The sequence below is a fragment of the Euprymna scolopes genome, chromosome 5, assembly GCF_053919585.1.
Source record: "Euprymna scolopes isolate OS-2025 chromosome 5, ASM5391958v1, whole genome shotgun sequence".
Taxonomy (NCBI): domain Eukaryota; kingdom Metazoa; phylum Mollusca; class Cephalopoda; order Sepiida; family Sepiolidae; genus Euprymna; species Euprymna scolopes.
This window is the reverse complement of record NC_136486.1, coordinates 82,811,202-82,829,949: the sequence shown is the minus strand read 5'-3', so window position 1 is coordinate 82,829,949 and position 18,748 is coordinate 82,811,202. Positions and strand designations below refer to the sequence as shown.

At 30.5% G+C, this 18,748-nt stretch overlaps 1 protein-coding gene across 1 annotated transcript in view; it reads right to left on the bottom strand.

Annotated features, from left to right (window-relative positions):
- Positions 1–18,748, bottom strand: part of LOC145276893 (ras GTPase-activating-like protein IQGAP1) — a 274,771-nt gene that overhangs the window by 40,256 nt on the left and 215,767 nt on the right. The window contains exons 27-29 of the mRNA XM_080128329.1: positions 5,964–6,038; positions 3,517–3,666; positions 622–762 (exon numbers count right to left, since the gene is read on the bottom strand). Of these exons, the coding sequence (XP_079984455.1) occupies positions 622–762; positions 3,517–3,666; positions 5,964–6,038 (366 nt within the window). The remainder of the gene's footprint in view (positions 1–621; positions 763–3,516; positions 3,667–5,963; positions 6,039–18,748) is intronic.

Genomic DNA, 18,748 nt, shown 5'->3' with positions numbered 1-18,748 from the left:
AGGACAGTCCTAGACTGGAGCAATTTAATTTTTTGTTTCAATCAAGAGTGCCTCTTTTTGGGGAGCTGGATTTTTTCCCACATTAAAAACTGACCTTGTGACTAACTTCGCCCTTGTTGCTAGGGAATAAGACAAGAGATGTGCATGCGTATGGAACAATACGGCGATCAAGGCAAAATGTCTCCATTGCACAGAGTTTCTGTGCTGTGATCCATAATTCTTCAAACTCTACAGAATACGTTTATACACTTATTTACCTTATAACGCTCAACAGAGACTACTGGGCTTGTGTAAAATATCTCTAAATAATATTGGTGTAACACTAATGTTTTGCATATCTTTTCATCAATGGCTGTTGAATGATTTGACCCGTCTCTGCTGGTCTTCTGACTACTTAATCATCAATTAAAAAAAAAAAAAAAAAAAACAGGTACCATATAGTGAAACTATGAGTGTATACATAACAAATGTACATATTTCTCTTAACTAGTAATTAAATTTATAAAAATATTTTTACACAAATAATTTGTAGTGAAAATATTTGTTCGCTAGCAAATTTTTAAGAGAAAACTTATGTGACTGCCAAAAAAAAATTTTAATTTTAGAAATTATTTCACTTACGGAATTTTATCCATGGACTGTGTAATTGTATTAAGGAATTTGTCAGTGGCTTTTTGCAACTTGTTGATCGATTCTTGGATGAGTTTTTGGACCTCAGGATGTGTCATCGCTTGTTCACTTGTAACATGGTATGGTAATGCACTAAAAAAATAATTTTTTTAATTTATACAAAAGGTAATGTACTAAAAAATAATTTTTTTTAATTTATACAAAAGGTAATGTACTAAAAAATAATTTTTTTTAATTTAGACAAAAGGTAATGCACTAAAAAATAATTTTTTTTAATTTAGACAAAAGGTAATGCACTAAAAAAAATATATTTTTTTTTTATTTATACAAAAGGTAATGCACTAAAAAATAATTTTTATTTTTTTCATACAAAAGGTAATGCACTAAATAATTTTATTTAGACAAAAGGTAATGCACTAAATAATTTTATTTAGACAAAAGGTAATGCACTAAATAATTTTATTTAGACAAAAGGTAATGCACTAAATAATTTTATTTAGATAAAAGATAATGCACTAAATAATTTCATTTAGACAAAAGATAATGCACTAAATAACTTTATTTAGACAAGAGATAATGCACTAAATAACTTTATTTAGACAAGAGATAATGCACTAAATAACTTTATTTAGACAAAAGGTAATGCACTAATAAATAATTTTATTTAGACAAAAGGTAATGCACTAATAAATAATTTTATTTAGACAAAAGGTAATGCACTAATAAATAATTTTATTTAGACAAAAAGTAATGCACTAAATAATTTTATTTAGACAAAAGGTAATGCACTAAATAATTTTATTTAGACAAAAGGTAATGCACTAAATAATTTTATTTAGACAAAAGGTAATGCACTAAATAATTTTATTTAGACAAAAGGTAATGCACTAAATAATTTTATTTAGACAAAAGGTAATGCACTAAATAATTTTATTTAGACAAAAAGTAATGCACTAATTTTATTTAGACAAAAGGTAATGCACTAATTTTATTTAGACAAAAGGTAATGCACTAATTTTATTTAGACAAAAGGTAATGCACTAATTTTATTTAGACAAAAGGTAATGCACTAATTTTATTTAGACAAAAGGTAATGCACTAATTTTATTTAGACAAAAGGTAATGCACTAATTTTATTTAGACAAAAGGTAATGCACTAATTTTATTTAGACAAAAGGTAATGCACTAATTTTATTTAGACAAAAGGTAATGCACTAATTTTATTTAGACAAAAGGTAATGCACTAATTTTATTTAGACAAAAGGTAATGCACTAATTTTATTTAGACAAAAGGTAATGCACTAATTTTATTTAGACAAAAGGTAATGCACTAATTTTATTTAGACAAAAGGTAATGCACTAATTTTATTTAGACAAAAGGTAATGCACTAATTTTATTTAGACAAAAGGTAATGCACTAATTTTATTTAGACAAAAGGTAATGCACTAATTTTATTTAGACAAAAGGTAATGCACTAAATAATTTTATTTAGACAAAAGGTAATGCACTAAATAATTTTATTTAGACAAAAGGTAATGCACTAAATAATTTTATTTAGACAAAAGGTAATGCACTAAATAATTTTATTTAGACAAAAGGTAATGCACTAAATTTTATTTAGACAAAAGGTAATGCACTAAATAATTTTATTTAGACAAAAGGTAATGCACTAATTTTATTTAGACAAAAGGTAATGCACTAATTTTATTTAGACAAAAGGTAATGCACTAATTTTATTTAGACAAAAGGTAATGCACTAATTTTATTTAGACAAAAGGTAATGCACTAAATTTTATTTAGACAAAAAGTAATGCACTAAATAATTTTATTTAGACAAAAGGTAATGCACTAATTTTATTTAGACAAAAGGTAATGCACTAATTTTATTTAGACAAAAGGTAATGCACTAATTTTATTTAGACAAAAGGTAATGCACTAATTTTATTTAGACAAAAGGTAATGCACTAATTTTATTTAGACAAAAGGTAATGCACTAATTTTATTTAGACAAAAGGTAATGCACTAATTTTATTTAGACAAAAGGTAATGCACTAATTTTATTTAGACAAAAGGTAATGCACTAATTTTATTTAGACAAAAGGTAATGCACTAATTTTATTTAGACAAAAGGTAATGCACTAATTTTATTTAGACAAAAAGTAATGCACTAAATAATTTTATTTAGATAAAAGGTAATGCACTAAATTTTATTCAAGCAAAAAGTGTTGCACTAATAAATTCTATTTAGACAAAGGTAATGCACTAATAAATAATTTTATTTAGACAAAAGGTAATGCATAAAATTTATTTAAGCAAAAAAGTGTCGCACTAAGAAATAATTAAATTTAAACAAAAGGTAATGCACTAATAAATAATTTTATTTAGATATAAACACTAAAAAATAATTTTATTTAAACAAAATGGAATGCACTAAAAATTTTATTTATACAAAAAGGTAATGCACTAAAATAATTTAATTTATACAAAAAGTAATCAACTTATTTTATTTAGACAAAATCGAATGCACATTTGTATTTATACAAAAAGGTAATGCACTAAAAATAATGCACTTTGGACAAAAAGTAACATACTAGAAAATAATTTAATTTAGATAAAAAGTAATGCACTAAAAATAGTTTAATTTAGATAAAAGGTAATGCACAAAAAATAATTTTTTTTGACCAACACTAACTTTTCCTTTTTAATCAAGAAAGTGTTGATGTTTGTCTAAATAAAAATGTTTTTAGATAAAAATGATAAAAATATATTTAATTTTTGTAGATTTAATTATAAGTTTCTTAATATAACTAATGTAAAACGAAAATGTTTATTTTGAATTACAAAGAATAACTGTAGTTTGATAAGGATGTTATAAACAATTTTACCTAGGCCGGCCAGTTTGCGATTCTGTCTGGTTTATCCAATTCTTGTAAACATCAACAGGATTAGTGTTAATCATAAACTCTTTATCATCAAGGACTTCCTTTATCAAAGGATGTAGAAGGTCACGTAACGCACTTTGTCCGCGAGGATTTCTGGAATTCAGACAATGTTTTTATTTAAACATGACAAAAGGTAAAAAATCACTATAAATTAAGCAATACAATATTATTTAAATGTATAACTTTAACATTGGTTCTTGGACATGTTATTACAACAGAGTAATCAGTTGAAAATTTGGCAACAAAATCAATCTTATTCAGTGACATCATTAATTCTCAAATATTTATTTTATTTTTTTTTTTTTGGTAATAACTCCAACCCTCCCATTAGGTCAATATTTTTTTATATGTTAAATATTCTTTGTTTTACTAAAATGTCTCCACTCATTAAGGCCCAGAGACAACTCAGGGACAAAGGTTTGTGACAGGTGGATGGTGAGAAAAACATTTGGAGGATTGCAAACCATGGTTGGATCTGGACTGAATTTGATAACTTAATGAAACAGTGTAACAAGAATTTGTTAATATTAAACTTGAAAACAATGGCTGGAAAGCAACCCCATGGTATGGTGTTCCATTTAGCTCCACGTAGACAGAGGAAGAAAGGTAAACTTTTTATAGCAGTTGTGGCTAAACATACTTTCACTATGAATGTTTTACTAGGAGGGAACCAGAGATTGAGTTCAGTGAAGCACCTATCATAAAAATAACAGAGTAGCGAAAAATTAGCAACTTTTCTTCTTTAAGAAAGAGGTTACAGAGAAGAGAAGACATCACCCCTCCTTCCTTGCACACGCGTGCGCACACACACTAGATTTCAAAGCAGATTTTGTACTGTATCAAGGTATGAGAGAAGGCTCTGGGCAGCAACTCCCCAGATGTGACAAGTTCAAGTTGTGCCTGCCTTTTATACAGGTAGAGGATTGCATCAAGGGCAAGACATTTTCTCAAATGTTAGAATGATCCTACCATCTTTCCAGAGATCCTAAGATCTGTAAGTCTTTCGCTTTAGATCTGAGGTGAAATTAGTCCTAGAAGCTTATCAAAACAAGGAGCCTCCTCAAGAGGAGCTCCATCTATTTTGTACTAGAGCAAAGTGAGGGTCTAAGCATTGGTAATGGAAAGGAAGAAATTGTGATTTTAGATGTATTAAAAGTAACCAGCAATTTTTTCCCCCCCACTAAACAATGTGCTCCAGGTGTGAGAAGAGAGAATCAGCAAAAAAAAACATTCCTGATCATTAAAGCTCTTCTAAGTGTGGCCATCAATCAATGAATGATCTTAAAATGTGGATTGGGAGAATTGGATGAATATCAGAAAGAGGGTTGGGTTTAGATCATTGAGGTATATCAAATTTTTGACCATCAACAACTACTTTTAAAAACCTATCAGAGAAAGGATTTAATTATTCAGAAGTCATTTTCAGATATTCCGTGATTATCAAGCTTATGAAGCAGATATTTATACTAAGTTATCAAAGGCTTTTTTTGTTGTTCTAGGAAATGGTTAGGATTGCAAAGAGTGGAATGCAAAGTTTTTTGTGAAAAGCTTGACTTAATCGGATGCTGAGGACATCACTTCTGGTCCATTGATGAGGGTTGGCATGGAGATTTTGCATCAGAACCATATTTGTTACTCACCAAAGTTCAGGACACTCTAGATTTAATGGACTAAACAGAGGATGTTTTTGCACTTCCTATAACTCTTACAATGACACCCAGCACTTTTAAAGGTTGCTTTAGTTTCAGTAGATCTATAGTGTTGAAAGCAATTGAAATAGGGATTTCTGTGAACATGTGGTTGTACCATGGCTGACTGGTTTGTTGGAACTTTTCGGAAGGCATGAAGCTCTTAATACCAGCAATTAACCAATCAGATATGTATTAGATATATCCGTGTTTTTGAAAATGAAATGTAGAGGAATATTCAATATAAAGGATCTGAGTCCGTCAGTCTTCAAGTATCTATACTGTGATAGAAAGGAGAATCAAAGATCTTACTGAGCTTTGTGGATATATATATATATATATATATATATATATATATATATATTGATTTAACCCCTCATTGATGTAGAGATATTTTTCATTAGAAAAGAAACTATTGATTTAACAAGAAAATACATTAATTTTAGATTAAATATTTAGTTGATATCAGTTGGTTAAAAACGTATCATATTACATAGGATAAACATAACTGATAATGATCACATTGCATGGGACATAGACAAGCTTTTATCGATGAGCATAGTGTCGTGAAAAGACTAATCCATTAATTAAAATATTTAAAATTTGAGAGAAAAAAACTATGCATTCCCACATTCAAAAGTTCATAACTTGTAATAGTAGTATTAACATTTTTATTGAAAGTTTTTAATGATATTTACTTACCGATTAAATCCAACAATCATTTTAATCACCAATGGATTTCCAGTAACAATATCAGACATTTTGTCAACTTTTGAGCTGAAAATATAACAGAAAATTAAATCAAGTTATTTCTTAAATGCTAAATCATTGATTTAAGAATATCCATGGTTTAAGTTGACAATTAACTTTTTCCAATCACAGCATCTTGACTGTATGAGGATATTTTTTGATCTATCATGTGACTATATTGAGTATAAAAGTCAAAGAAAAAGAATAAAAGAACAAAATGGTCAGTATTCAACAAATTTTCACTCAATCTAGTTATATTTTCTATTTTGAAAATGATAAACATTTTTACAAATGATGCATTTTGCTTTACATGGAGTAATTCTAGAAATTCTTTCAATTACCTATTTTCATGGACTTGACTAGTGCAACATAAAATCTTAACTGAGCTATAAATACTGGAAAGCCCTTCTTTTATAATTACCCAACAGAAAACAAGATCCCCCCCACCTTCTTTTGAACACTGATGACCTAGAATCTTAATGAAAATTATCCAGACATAACCTTGCCAACATCCCAGTCACAGTCTCTATTTGTATCATTCGCTTTCCCAAAAGTAAAAAGAAAATTAATTCCAAAAGGAACAGTGGTGGCACAGAAAATATGTTGTGTGGAGAAGGTGGTCAGAAAAAGCATTTAAGATTTAGCTGAAAGAGACGCAAAAAAGGCTTCACATCTTATTGACCATGCTACAATGCTAACCCACAGCATGTTAACCCCCAAATGCCATGTACCCCAGTTGACTTACCGGGAAGTGATTAAGAAAAAGGACAAAGCTGATTGCAGGTTTTGCAGAATTACATAGAACCACAAAATAACTGAAAACTCACATTTGAATTTCGATTGGATCTACCAGCAAAAATGGCGAAGGGATATGAAATCATCAAAAGAAAAGATAGATACATCAATCCACATCATAAAGATTGACTAACAGTCAACTTGAAACTAATACTAAGCGATGAATGGGGTTGTGAAAATCAAGTCTATGCGGGAAATTGATTTGCTGATTTACCACGAGGAACTATTCGTTGAAGGAAAAGCTAACGAAAATGTTTAGCGGAGAGGAACAATGCTAATGATGTTGAAAAGGGAAATGATTGTATTGTATTATTGGATACTGAGTTTTCAGATACTTCAGAGTTGGACATGTTACTTCTTTTTGACATTTACTTATATCTGGATTACCGCTTGTGTCAACCAGTTCAACACTTTATATTTCCTATCACCACCATTCCTTCATCCAACACACCTTATCCTCAGTAGATAGCCAAATTAATTTCATAAGGACATTCATGCTTAAATGTTATTTGTGAATTCGAGTAATCATTTCTCGTAATATAAGAAAATTATTTTTCTTCTGTGTTTGCCCTCTCTTGGCGCATTGAATATTGTATGAAAATTTCTTTTTTGAGGAGATTGAACTCTATACTGCAATAAAATATGCTTATATATAAATTCATGGTTGCGAATGTATCTTATTTTTGCGATCTGTAAGCATCACTTGATTATTTATTTTATGAGAACGACTGATCTGAACGGACAATGCATCACTAAGGGGCTGTAACTAATAACCGACACCATTTCATATTTCCATTTCTTTCATTGTGTTGGGAGTAGTGTAGGAAGAAAATGTTTTTTTGTAGAGTTATAAATTCTGCCCAGAGGATTTGCTCAAACCCAAGTTTCTCTCGGCTTGTAACACTAGAAATATGAAAATTTTTTGTTAGGAGTATTCTGGTATCAATAACTTTGACTGATGATTGGAAATTAGGAATTAAGTTAGAACTATTTTCTTGTAGGTAATATACAATTAAATATAAATTTTGGTTTTAATAAAACTGATACAAAAATGTAAAATTATCCAAGTTGTTCAACTCTTTAACCAAATTTAGACCATTTTTTTATTTTTAGAGTTTTTGTTTTGTTTCTCAAATTCTCATTCAAATATATACTGTTAAATATATAAATTTTATAAAGTAAATTTTCCCAATTTTTTAACCCATTTAACAAGAATTTAACAAGAATCAAACAAAATTGTCTTAGTAATTTAACAAGAAAACCATAGAATTATGACATATCACTTTGCACTTACTTTAAATAATTGCATTTTGTTTTCATTCATAGCGTTTTTAAATCTCTAATATAAAGTTATATTTATAATTGTTTCAAAGTCAAATAATATTGCATGTATTTCTACATTTTATTTATGGATTCAAAGAAACTTTTGCAAAATATGCGCTCATAAAATAAATTTTAAAAAATAATCTAATATCGTTTTTCAAACTTTTTACATTAAAATTTTGACTGGCTAGAATATATTTTGTTCAGATTTCATAAAATGAAATAGGAGAGGTGATCTTGTAGAAAAAAAAAAACAAACTATTTTTCCAAATATATTTGATAAAAATAGCATTTTAAAAATAAATTCATTAAATATTGAATAAGTACTGAAAATTTTGGAAAAATCTGACTATTAGTTAATTTTTGCTAAATTTATTAAACACACCTATGTCAACATGTTAAAGATAGCTATTATACAAAAACATTGAAGGCATCGATAATGTAAACATTTTTATTTCTCATTTTATTTTTGTACGCTGTGAAAATTTTAAAAATAAAAAAAATCATTAGTAGTTTGTTTTTTCTTTTGAATTGCACGAAAGTTATAATACTAATCTATATTAAAGTTACATCATGTTAACTATAGAGGGGGTAGGTTGGTTGGTTGTTTTTGTTTTACGGCATACCAACCTTTTTCAGGTTATTTAATGCCAAATCTAGTTATTTTGAGGAACGATTTTTAATGGAGTATATATATATTTTTTTAAGTCAGATTCTATTCAACCCATAGTTAGGACCCTAACAGGTACTACCACTCCGGGTCAGAGTGGACCTGGGAGCAATGGTAATTAAAGGGTGGCTCCACACTCCCTAAGGCCCGCAAGGTGGGGCCTCACCATCGGATATAGTTTTAGGTCATATCCAGGACTGTTAGAGGGGGTAGGAGTAAATTCTATGGTTTGCTTTGAAGATCTCTTCAAAGTAATTTTATGTATAACCACTAAAGCGATTATGAACAATGACTGTTTCCTATTACTTCATAGGCAGTTTTGCTTTTGTACATTTGTTAAACAATTCCGTTTAACAATTTTTCTCTTGTGGAAGGAACCAAAATAAAAATAAATATTTTAACTCTTTCATTGCTATATTGAACATTTTGTTATGAATGTTCACTTAAATGGAAAAGGAAAAATTTTAAAAAAACATGAAAAACAATCTAATGAAACTATTGGGAATTGTTTTCTGATTGGAAAACAAAAGAACAATACTTCTGCAATATTAACACAACGCATCAATTGACATACATTGGAAAATATTTAAGCTTGATTAAAACATTATGCTAAATGAATTTTCATTTGTCCAGTAACACATTTTAACGGTTGATTGCTGAAAATATTAAAAAAAATTATTTAGTAATGCATTTTCATAGACGCAGATGTATAGAATACAAATGTAATTGTTACTATTTCAAGTAGAGAAGCGTCTTTTAAAGTCATGTTAAGATAAACATGTCCTATACATTGTTTTTAAGAAAATAAAAATAGTCTTATTGTAAATAAAAAGGGACATTTGTCAATACCGTTAGCTTAAAATATGATTTTAAGTTATCTTTCTCCAAAAACATCCAAATTGAAAACTTCAATAAAATAATGAATACAAATGTTAAATCTTAAAATTTCACCTTTCTATATAGAAATGCTATCATGCTAAGATGAAGCTCCCAGAGATAGATTTATTAATCCTGTGCCATATCAATCAGCACATCATCTGTTGATCTTGCTGGATAAAATCCATATTGCGTGTCACTAAGTGGTTTGTTTTTGCTTAGAATAATAGCAAAATCTTGATTTATTATAGACTGAAACAACTCATGATATAGAAGAGACTGATTAGTCTGTACCGAGATGCAGATGATTGGACAGATCAAACACATTTTCCAAGGTAATTGAAAACATTTGTCCTTTAGGCAACAACTGAACAACTTTGTAACAATAAGAGCTATTTCAGGCTGCAATTTCTTCAGTACTATGAACAGAATGTTGCTGGGACCAGTTTCCTTATTGGCATCAAAGTTCTTGATCAGTTGGCAATATCCCAGTTAAGTATTAGGGGAAAATTCTGTGGGCCTGATCACAAAGGGTAAAATTTGTTGCAAAATTCTAGCTTCATCAGATGTCATGGAGATTACCTCTAGCTGATAGTTGGAATAGGGATCTTATAGAACTCTGCTTGTTATTCTCAAAACTCATGGGAGCAAAGTCTCTGATTGGCCACTCTGTATTTAATAGATGGGGCATAGGACTCTTAAATGTTTTCTGGCAGTAGTTTTTAGGCAGTTTTAAAGGAGGCTTTAGTAGTTTCTGTGATTCATAGTGTCAGCACATTCTAAAGTGTACCATGGTTAGCTTTCAATATTAAAAATCAGGAAATAGGGATAATGTTAACAGCTGGATGTTAGTGCAATGATATAAAATGTATCAGAACTCCAGCCATGTAACGATATGAACTGGGAGAAATTTAGGTCCAGGGAAGTGCAGAATCCATGATTCTACGACACTGGCAGTACCTCCACACATTTTCGCAATGTACTAATAAAAAAAAAAAAAGAGGAAATATGAGGAGTTGTCTTGGTTCAGACCGATATCCTCATAAAATAACCAAATAAAGCACATGGACGGCAAAAAATTACACAACAACTAAGGGTTTATATATATAAAATACTTTTTTTTTTTTTTACATAATAGGGTTTCATCTCCTCAATGGAATCATCATACAATACTCAATGGGCTGAGAGAGCGGCGAACACAAGAAGTCAGCAAATAAGATAAAATATCTTTTTTGTTACGTCTATAAGAAATGATTGTTCAAATCCAAAAATAAGCATATTTAAACATGAATTTTATGAAATCAGCTTGGCTGTCCATTGGGGATGCGAGAGTTTGGAGGGGGATATAAAACACAATCTACTTAATTGGTTGATACAGGTTGTATACAGATAAAAAAAAATAAAATATCCCAAAAAGTAACATTTCCAATTCCAAAGTTTTCCAAAAACACTTGGTACAAAACTAAAGTATAATCAAATCTTTTATTTTACATTCTTTCCAATGGGTTTAGCATTGACTCTTTCTCCAATAAGTATTTTCCTCTAATGAGTAGTTCCTCGTGGCATAGCGGTAAATCAGTTCTTGCGAGGTAACTACATCTTTTGTTTCACATCCCCTTCAGTAAGATCAACATTGTCTCACAGTATTTCTGTAGGTTTTCCTCCAACGAGTAGTTCCTCGTGGCATAACAGTAAATCAGATCATGTGAGGTAGCCATGTCTTGTGTCCCAGTACAATGTAGCCATGCCTCTTTTACATCCTTGTGCAACAACAGCTCCTTCTTTGCATCACTGTGCAAAGCAGTCCAATTTGCATTCGGTTTTGCCCTTTATCATCCAGTCCAGTCTTTGTGGATTGACTTAGGTTCATAGTGTTTGGAACAGTTACACCATAGAGTTGCATCATAGCATAGTTGATGAGACACCAGACTTTACGTCTTTACTGCAGGTTGTCACTAACTCCAATTCTGTTAATGGTTTTTAAACAATACTTACGCCAAAATGATTTTTTCTGCTGATGTGTTAGCCATGGGTGTTTGAAGGAAAGGGGAAAGGTGCTGGTAATTTGATAATTATAAAAGAGGGGGGGGATCGTATCATAACCCACTATGAGTTCCTATCACAATATACACACACGAGCAGCATAAACTCAACTATACCTTGTTTGTTTCTTGAGCATTAATAAATCAAGAAAATCCTGTGAAGAATTAAAAATTGTAGATTTTCTTTCTGTCCTGTATATTACTAACAAAAGAGACGAAACAGGAACAACAAGCACAGGAAAAAAAAAAACAAACAAACAAAAAAAAAACAAAAAACAAAAAAAAAAAAACAACAATGGAAAACCCACAACCAGCCTCAATGATTTCAATTCTCCTTAAGGGGCCAGGTTACAAAATATTAAAACTTATTCTCTTTTCAATAATTCTTTTAAAATGTTTATAGAGTTTGATAAATATTTTTATGCTAATAATTTTAAATAGTTTAAGATATGGCAATATATTTTTCATTTCATCTGATTTAAGTTTATTCTCAATGTTGATTTGTTTTATAGATTTTTTAAAACTCTTTTATTAGTTTCCTTATTTCATTGAGTAATTTCAGAATGTCTTCAGGTTTGATATTTGATAGGTTTGCTTTTGCTGTTTGGTTATTTGATCCGGTAGTATGCTGTATATTTTTTTATAATTATTTCAGCGTATCTTGTATTTTTCGGATAGGTTACGAGCTTCTTAGAAGCTTATAATTTGAGTTTGCACTATGGCCTTTTTAGCAGTTAGTATATTTTTGCTCTTTTTTGGCAATCTGCATGGGTCTCATTTTCTCCACACCTCATGCATACTGGAGAGCGTGTGACCCAGTCTTGATGGTGTCCATACATTTGGCAGTTGTAGCATTTGTAGTATGGTTCGGTGTTTATTTTTTCATACCCTATTTTAATGTTACTTGGGATTTGATGGGTGTTAAGATGTAGGAGTTTGTATTGATAGTTTCACCATGTCTTTTAATTTGGATTCTTTTTACATCAATAACATTTTGGTTTCTTAAGTTAGTTTTGATTTCTTCCAAGAAGCACAGGGATAATTCTGAATTCTTGATCACTCCTTTACTGGTATTCAGCATTTTGTGGGGGTAGTTTTTACTTTTTGGTTGTTAAAAAGTCTTCATTTGAAGATTTCTGTAATAGGTTTTTGGCTTTCTACTTCCATTCATAGTGTACTGTTATTTAGTTCTTGACCATTTTAGGTTTGTTGTTTGAAAATATTTTCTCTATTTTGAAGGGAGACACTTTTGTTACAGTTCTCCTTCAGTTGCTTCTATAATTATAGAATAAGGAAGATTTTGATTTAGGCTTTGGTTTTCTGTTTCTGAATCTGAACTAAATTTATCTGAAACTCCAGTGGTTTCTTTTTTGAGGCTTTTTATTTGACATTTACATATTTTGGATTTTTCATTTCCTTGCTCCTCCCACCCCTGTGTGGGAAGTGTTGGGGGAGGGACATTTGCCCCAACACAACAAAGATACAGGAGAAGTCTACTCAACCTGCTGATGGACTCAAGCACCTGTGTTTTCTTTGTCTTTTCTAATGACCTCATTTCTAGAAAAGATGTTACTTTTCCAGCCATGTTTTATCCATTCTTCAGCAAGTTGACTGACCCTTCAGCCACCACTTACTATATCAGTTTATTGTCTAATGTGGGGAGTGTAAGCATATTTTCTTGTTGTGTTTGTCTGATTTAGTGCTAGTCATGACCAACCGATTAATCAGATTGAACCTATCCAACAACCTGTCTTAGCCTAAGTAAGGACATTGAACATGATCTGCTCAACTACTCTTAGACATTACAGGCTGCCACCCAGTCAACAGATGGCTCCATTAAGGGACTTTTACCAGAGTTCTTTGAGGTTGATCTTGTCAAACTTTGGATACTCATCTCAAGCTCAGAAATCTGCACAGAATTTCAAAATTAAGCCTTTTATTTAATCCATGGCAGTAGCTTACTCCTTCAACCGATATATACTTTAGCACTTATATTAATTGCGAAAAAGATTCTCAAAGTTCAACAAGACGTACCTAAAGAAAATCTGAGGTTACACCAGCCCAAATAATGTGAGAATAACATCCAAAATGAGAACAAGTGTCAAATAATAAAAAAATAATGTTTTGATGTCCCTTTAATATGTTTGTTGATTTTATTTCAACACAATTGCAATTTGTACTCTGCAAATGTTTTGAATTGGTAGCATGAATGAATTTCTAGATAGTAAAAAAATCATCCATATATAGTTAATCTATTCCAATATGGATGTTATTTGTTATTGAAAACAGTTACTGACAAGATGATCTATTGAGGCACACTAAATCGGAGAGTGTAGTTCTAAATATATACTTTAAAATATTAAAGAAAATTGCAGTTAGATGAAAATTTCCAATTTAATCACATAATCAGTTATATATATATATATATATATATTTTTTTTTTTTTCAAATGATTTTCATTATTTGCTTTTGTTAGATTTTCCAAAATCATTAGAAAGTGGTCACTCCCACATGTTTCATCATCTTCCATGTGGTCGGATCACAGAATCAGATTTACTGATGAATATCATCTTATTACCAAACAAGTATTTGTTTTATAAGAAAAATCTTTCTTCATATTGGATTATAGCGTAGCTAAAAAAAAAATGTTCACATTGGGATCATGATACAATTTCTCATCAAATATGTATATACACAGAACATCTTATACAGGGTGGAATAATAAAATTGTCGCCCTTGAAAAGACGGCACAACTCCATTTCAGTTTGATGAAAACCAGTTTTCTTTTTCTGTTGCAGACCATCTACTACTCGGCCAGTTGTGTACAAATCCCAAGAGCGATAGGAGTATTCTATCATGTTTGAAAGTGACATAATAGTCAACAAGCGAAATTGGAGATGCGCCGTTGTAACACTCATGCTCTCTACTAGTTCAAGTTATGACAACAGGACCATTGCCAGCACCCTCAAAATGCATTGCTGGATTGCTACGAATAACAGGAACATACCCACGGTGATGAAAACAAAATTTTCGGCCCCGGTTATGGTTTTTGGTGTGGGTGCATCATGCCACCTCACATCAAAGTTGGCTTGAAAGTCAACACCAAAGTGTACTTGGATGTGCTGAAGAGTGTGGTGCAATCAGGTGGTCACTGGCAGACCCTGGGTGTGGCAGCAGGACTCTGCACCAGCCCACAAGTCCAAAGAGACCCAGGCTTGTCTTCAGAAAGAGTGCTACGATTTTGTACCCTTTCTCACTGGCCCCTTCCTCGACCTGAACGCCGCCATTCACCGAGCTCCTGCCAGCACTTGTGGAAAAGGCATGTTCCCAGTTTCAGACCCGTATCAAGGTGGTGATTGAGGCTACAGGTGGCTACATTGAATAGATGTCAACGCTACTGCATAATCAAGTTACTCAAATTGATTTTTTTCAGTAAAAGTTTTAAAATAAAGCTGTAGTTGTTTTCTTTAGGGCAACAACTTTATCGTTCCACCTTGTAATTGACAAAATGCCTTCTGCCTGCACCAATATGATCACAGAATTTTTTAAACAATTTTGGAACCTCACCACTATCCATAAATTTTGCTTACAATGTTCAATTTAAATCAAGATTTAATGAGTAGCCATGAAATGCAAAAATACTTTTTTTCTAATCAAATCAATTGGAAAAATAACCTGCATGTTTTTTCAGTTTAACAATTTAGTTTTGTCTCAAATTAATTATATTAGACTTTGTTTTTTATAAAATAGCATAGAAAACATTTTTCATTTATACATTAGTTTTATATTCGTAAAAGAAATTATACAATTTCTTTTCCTTGGGGAGGGGGGGTAAACCTTATATAAAACAAGGCATTTACTCTCACTCCACCCTAAATAGAAAAGTACACTTATTTTAAGAAACAAAAGATTATTTTTAAAATAAAAATTTCAAATAACTCCAGTTTCAGGTAAAAATTGTTGGTAGTAAAAAAAAAACAATAAAAATGAAAAAATTGACATTTTAGCCAATTCTTTCAACATGATTGTGACATACACCATGGGAACACATTTAGTTACAAACCACACTTTATTAGTTGATGTTAAATGTTTAATGGAGAATTTAAAATTATTTATGGAAGAGAATTTCGCAAACAATTTTTTCAGAGCTTTTTTATTTAGAAAAAAAAAAAAAAAAAAAAGATTAGTAAATGTTAATGAATAATAATTAATAAGAAAGCATCCATAAGAATTGTACGGTTGAATTATGCAATCCATATTTTTAATGAAAGTTAAAATTCATCAAAAAGTATTTTAGCTGCAAAGTAAATTGGAAAACTTACAAAAAACACACACGCACACACACAAAACTTACAACAAAAAAATAAATAAGAATCAAAATATTAATAAGACAAAAAATTTCAATCTATTTTATAAAGAGATTTTAAAATAAATTGTTTGGATTGTAAATTCATCATACACTGCAACAATTTGTTGATTTATATACATATTTGTTAAATATGCTCAGATTCTTGCATCAGTTTAGATTTTGCATATGAGGTTAGAAAAGAATTAAGGAGCATACCTAATAGAAGCAGAAAGAATTTAAATAAAATAATTGGATCAAATAAGTTAATGTAAAGATTTTATAAGAATTTGAGTTGAATTAAACCAAGTATGATTTAACTTCTGAGTTGTCCAAAAAGAATCACCTTAGTACGGTCAGATAAGATTAAAAGATATGATTGAGCCAAATTAAGTTGAATTAAGATTATGCTTGAAATTCAGTCAACTTACTGATCAAGTCAAATGTGTTTCACTTAATCTATAAAGCAAAAATGTGTGTGTGTTAGTGTGCATCTTTTTCGTATATCCGCCAAAAGCTTTTTTTTGGGGGGGGGGGGGGGGCTAATTTTTAGAACTTTATATATACTTCCTAGATTATAATATGCCCGATTTACGGAGCGAGATCGTGTCTATCTTTTATTTCAACGACTTTTATTTTACAAAATTTGCACTGTGATTTCATTTTCTCTACTACTATTATGGCGTGATGTTTGACATGTTGATGTTCGTTTAAGCACCTGCTTTTTTTTTTTTTAAAACATTTAATTTCACCCTTACTCACTTTTCTGCCCATGTAGTGTCATGGCCAGTTGTCAGGTTAGCACATACCTCCCTACCAAATTATCATTTTTTTATTTTTTATTTATTTATTTTTTTTATTTTTATTACACCCGAGCAACGCCGGGCACCCCCGCTAGTTCTACAGAAATCTATATATCTATAAAAGTGAAATTGTGTGTGTGTGTACATTTCCCTACCAAATTACTCTGTCAATTTTCAGTCTACAGACTCGAGATTTGGCATAGGGGGTATTGAGATTTGGGAAAATCTTTTTAATCAGTTTTCGGCCAGAAATTTGGCTGTCAAGGCGTCAAAGTTCAATGATTTGACCTTTGAAAACTCTACCAAACTCCTCCGCCAATTTTGAGTTTAAACATTTAAAATTTTACATCTAGGTTCCTTGATCATGAATCAAACATTTTAACTTGATTTGAGCCCAAAACAATAATGTTAAGGTCAAAATTGGGGTCAAAGTTTAAAATTTTTTTTACCTCTCCGCCAATTTTTGGTCTAAACATTTGAAATTTTACATAAAGTGTATTCAGACATAGGGTAAGCTTTTTAATTGGTTTTTGGCCAAAAATTTGGCTACCAAGAGGTCACAGTTCAAAAGATTTGACCTTTGCGGTCTCTAGCAAACTATTCAGCAAATTTTTAGTCTAAACATTTGAAATTTTACATAAAAGATATTCAGACATGCAGGAAGCTTTTTAATCAGTTTTTGGGCGAAATTTTGGCTGCCAAGGTCAAAGTTGAAAGAGTTGACCATTGCAGACTATCAAACTCCTCTGCCAATTTTGAATCTAAACACTTGAAATTTTAGATGTAGGTTACCTGGACATAAGTGAAACATATATATATATATGCACGCACACACGTTATGAACAGTACATAGGGCCCGAGCAAAGCTGGGCTGAACTGCTGAAAGGTTGTCAAGAAAGAGATGAAACACAAAGTGAAATCTACTTTTATGCTTAGATTGGCATCAATAAATATACTGAATTATGAAGATTCAAATAATATTGCCTGATTAATAGACAAAGATGAAGAGAATAGCAAACGCTTTAGATTTACTTAAGTTTCTAATATTAAAAGGTTTACTGACAATATAACCCCTCGCATACAGCCTATAAAGAACAAAAGTAGCTAGAAAACTTCCAGCAACAAATAATTGAATCATAAATATTTCAAGATCAATCTAAGCTCAGAACTCAATCACAACAAAGAGAGTCACACTTGTTTCCTCTTGACCAGATCAACACAAGGTAAAAAAAGGGGAATCCGAATAATTGTGATGGAAAAATAAAAATAACATAAGAAAATGCTATTTAAAACAGATTCTAAACGTTGGAAAATATTTGCAGTAATCTAAATATTTCAAATTCAATTCTCTTTTTAAATGTTTATGCAGTTTAATTTAGCAACAAAGTAAAACATTTTTCCATTCTCAACTCAAATGCATATACATGTTTAATGATTAGATGTGTACAAGTCTATCTTTTTTTAAATGACATTTGTAAAAGTTATTAAAATGGATTATACATTTACATCTGATCAATTGTATTCAATAAAGTAATTTTGCTGGAAGTAATTTCAAATTTTAATAAAATCATTGGAAGTGATCAAATGCAAATGTAAGAAACAAATACCGAAACAATTTTTTAAAAATGTATCGATAAAGAATGAGAAAAATAAAATGTTCAAACAATTTCTTATCAGTTGAACTGGGCAGATTTGTTGTCACTTGGACTCTAAGAAACACCATTTGTTATGTCAATGAACTGATAATTATGTGTAAAAACTCCTAGTAAGTAAATAATAGATAGTTTTATACTTTATTTCTACAAAATCAATAGTTCTTTTAAAAAACAGACTGCTACAACTATTAACTTTTGTAGGTTTTATATTAATTTTAATTAGTTGGT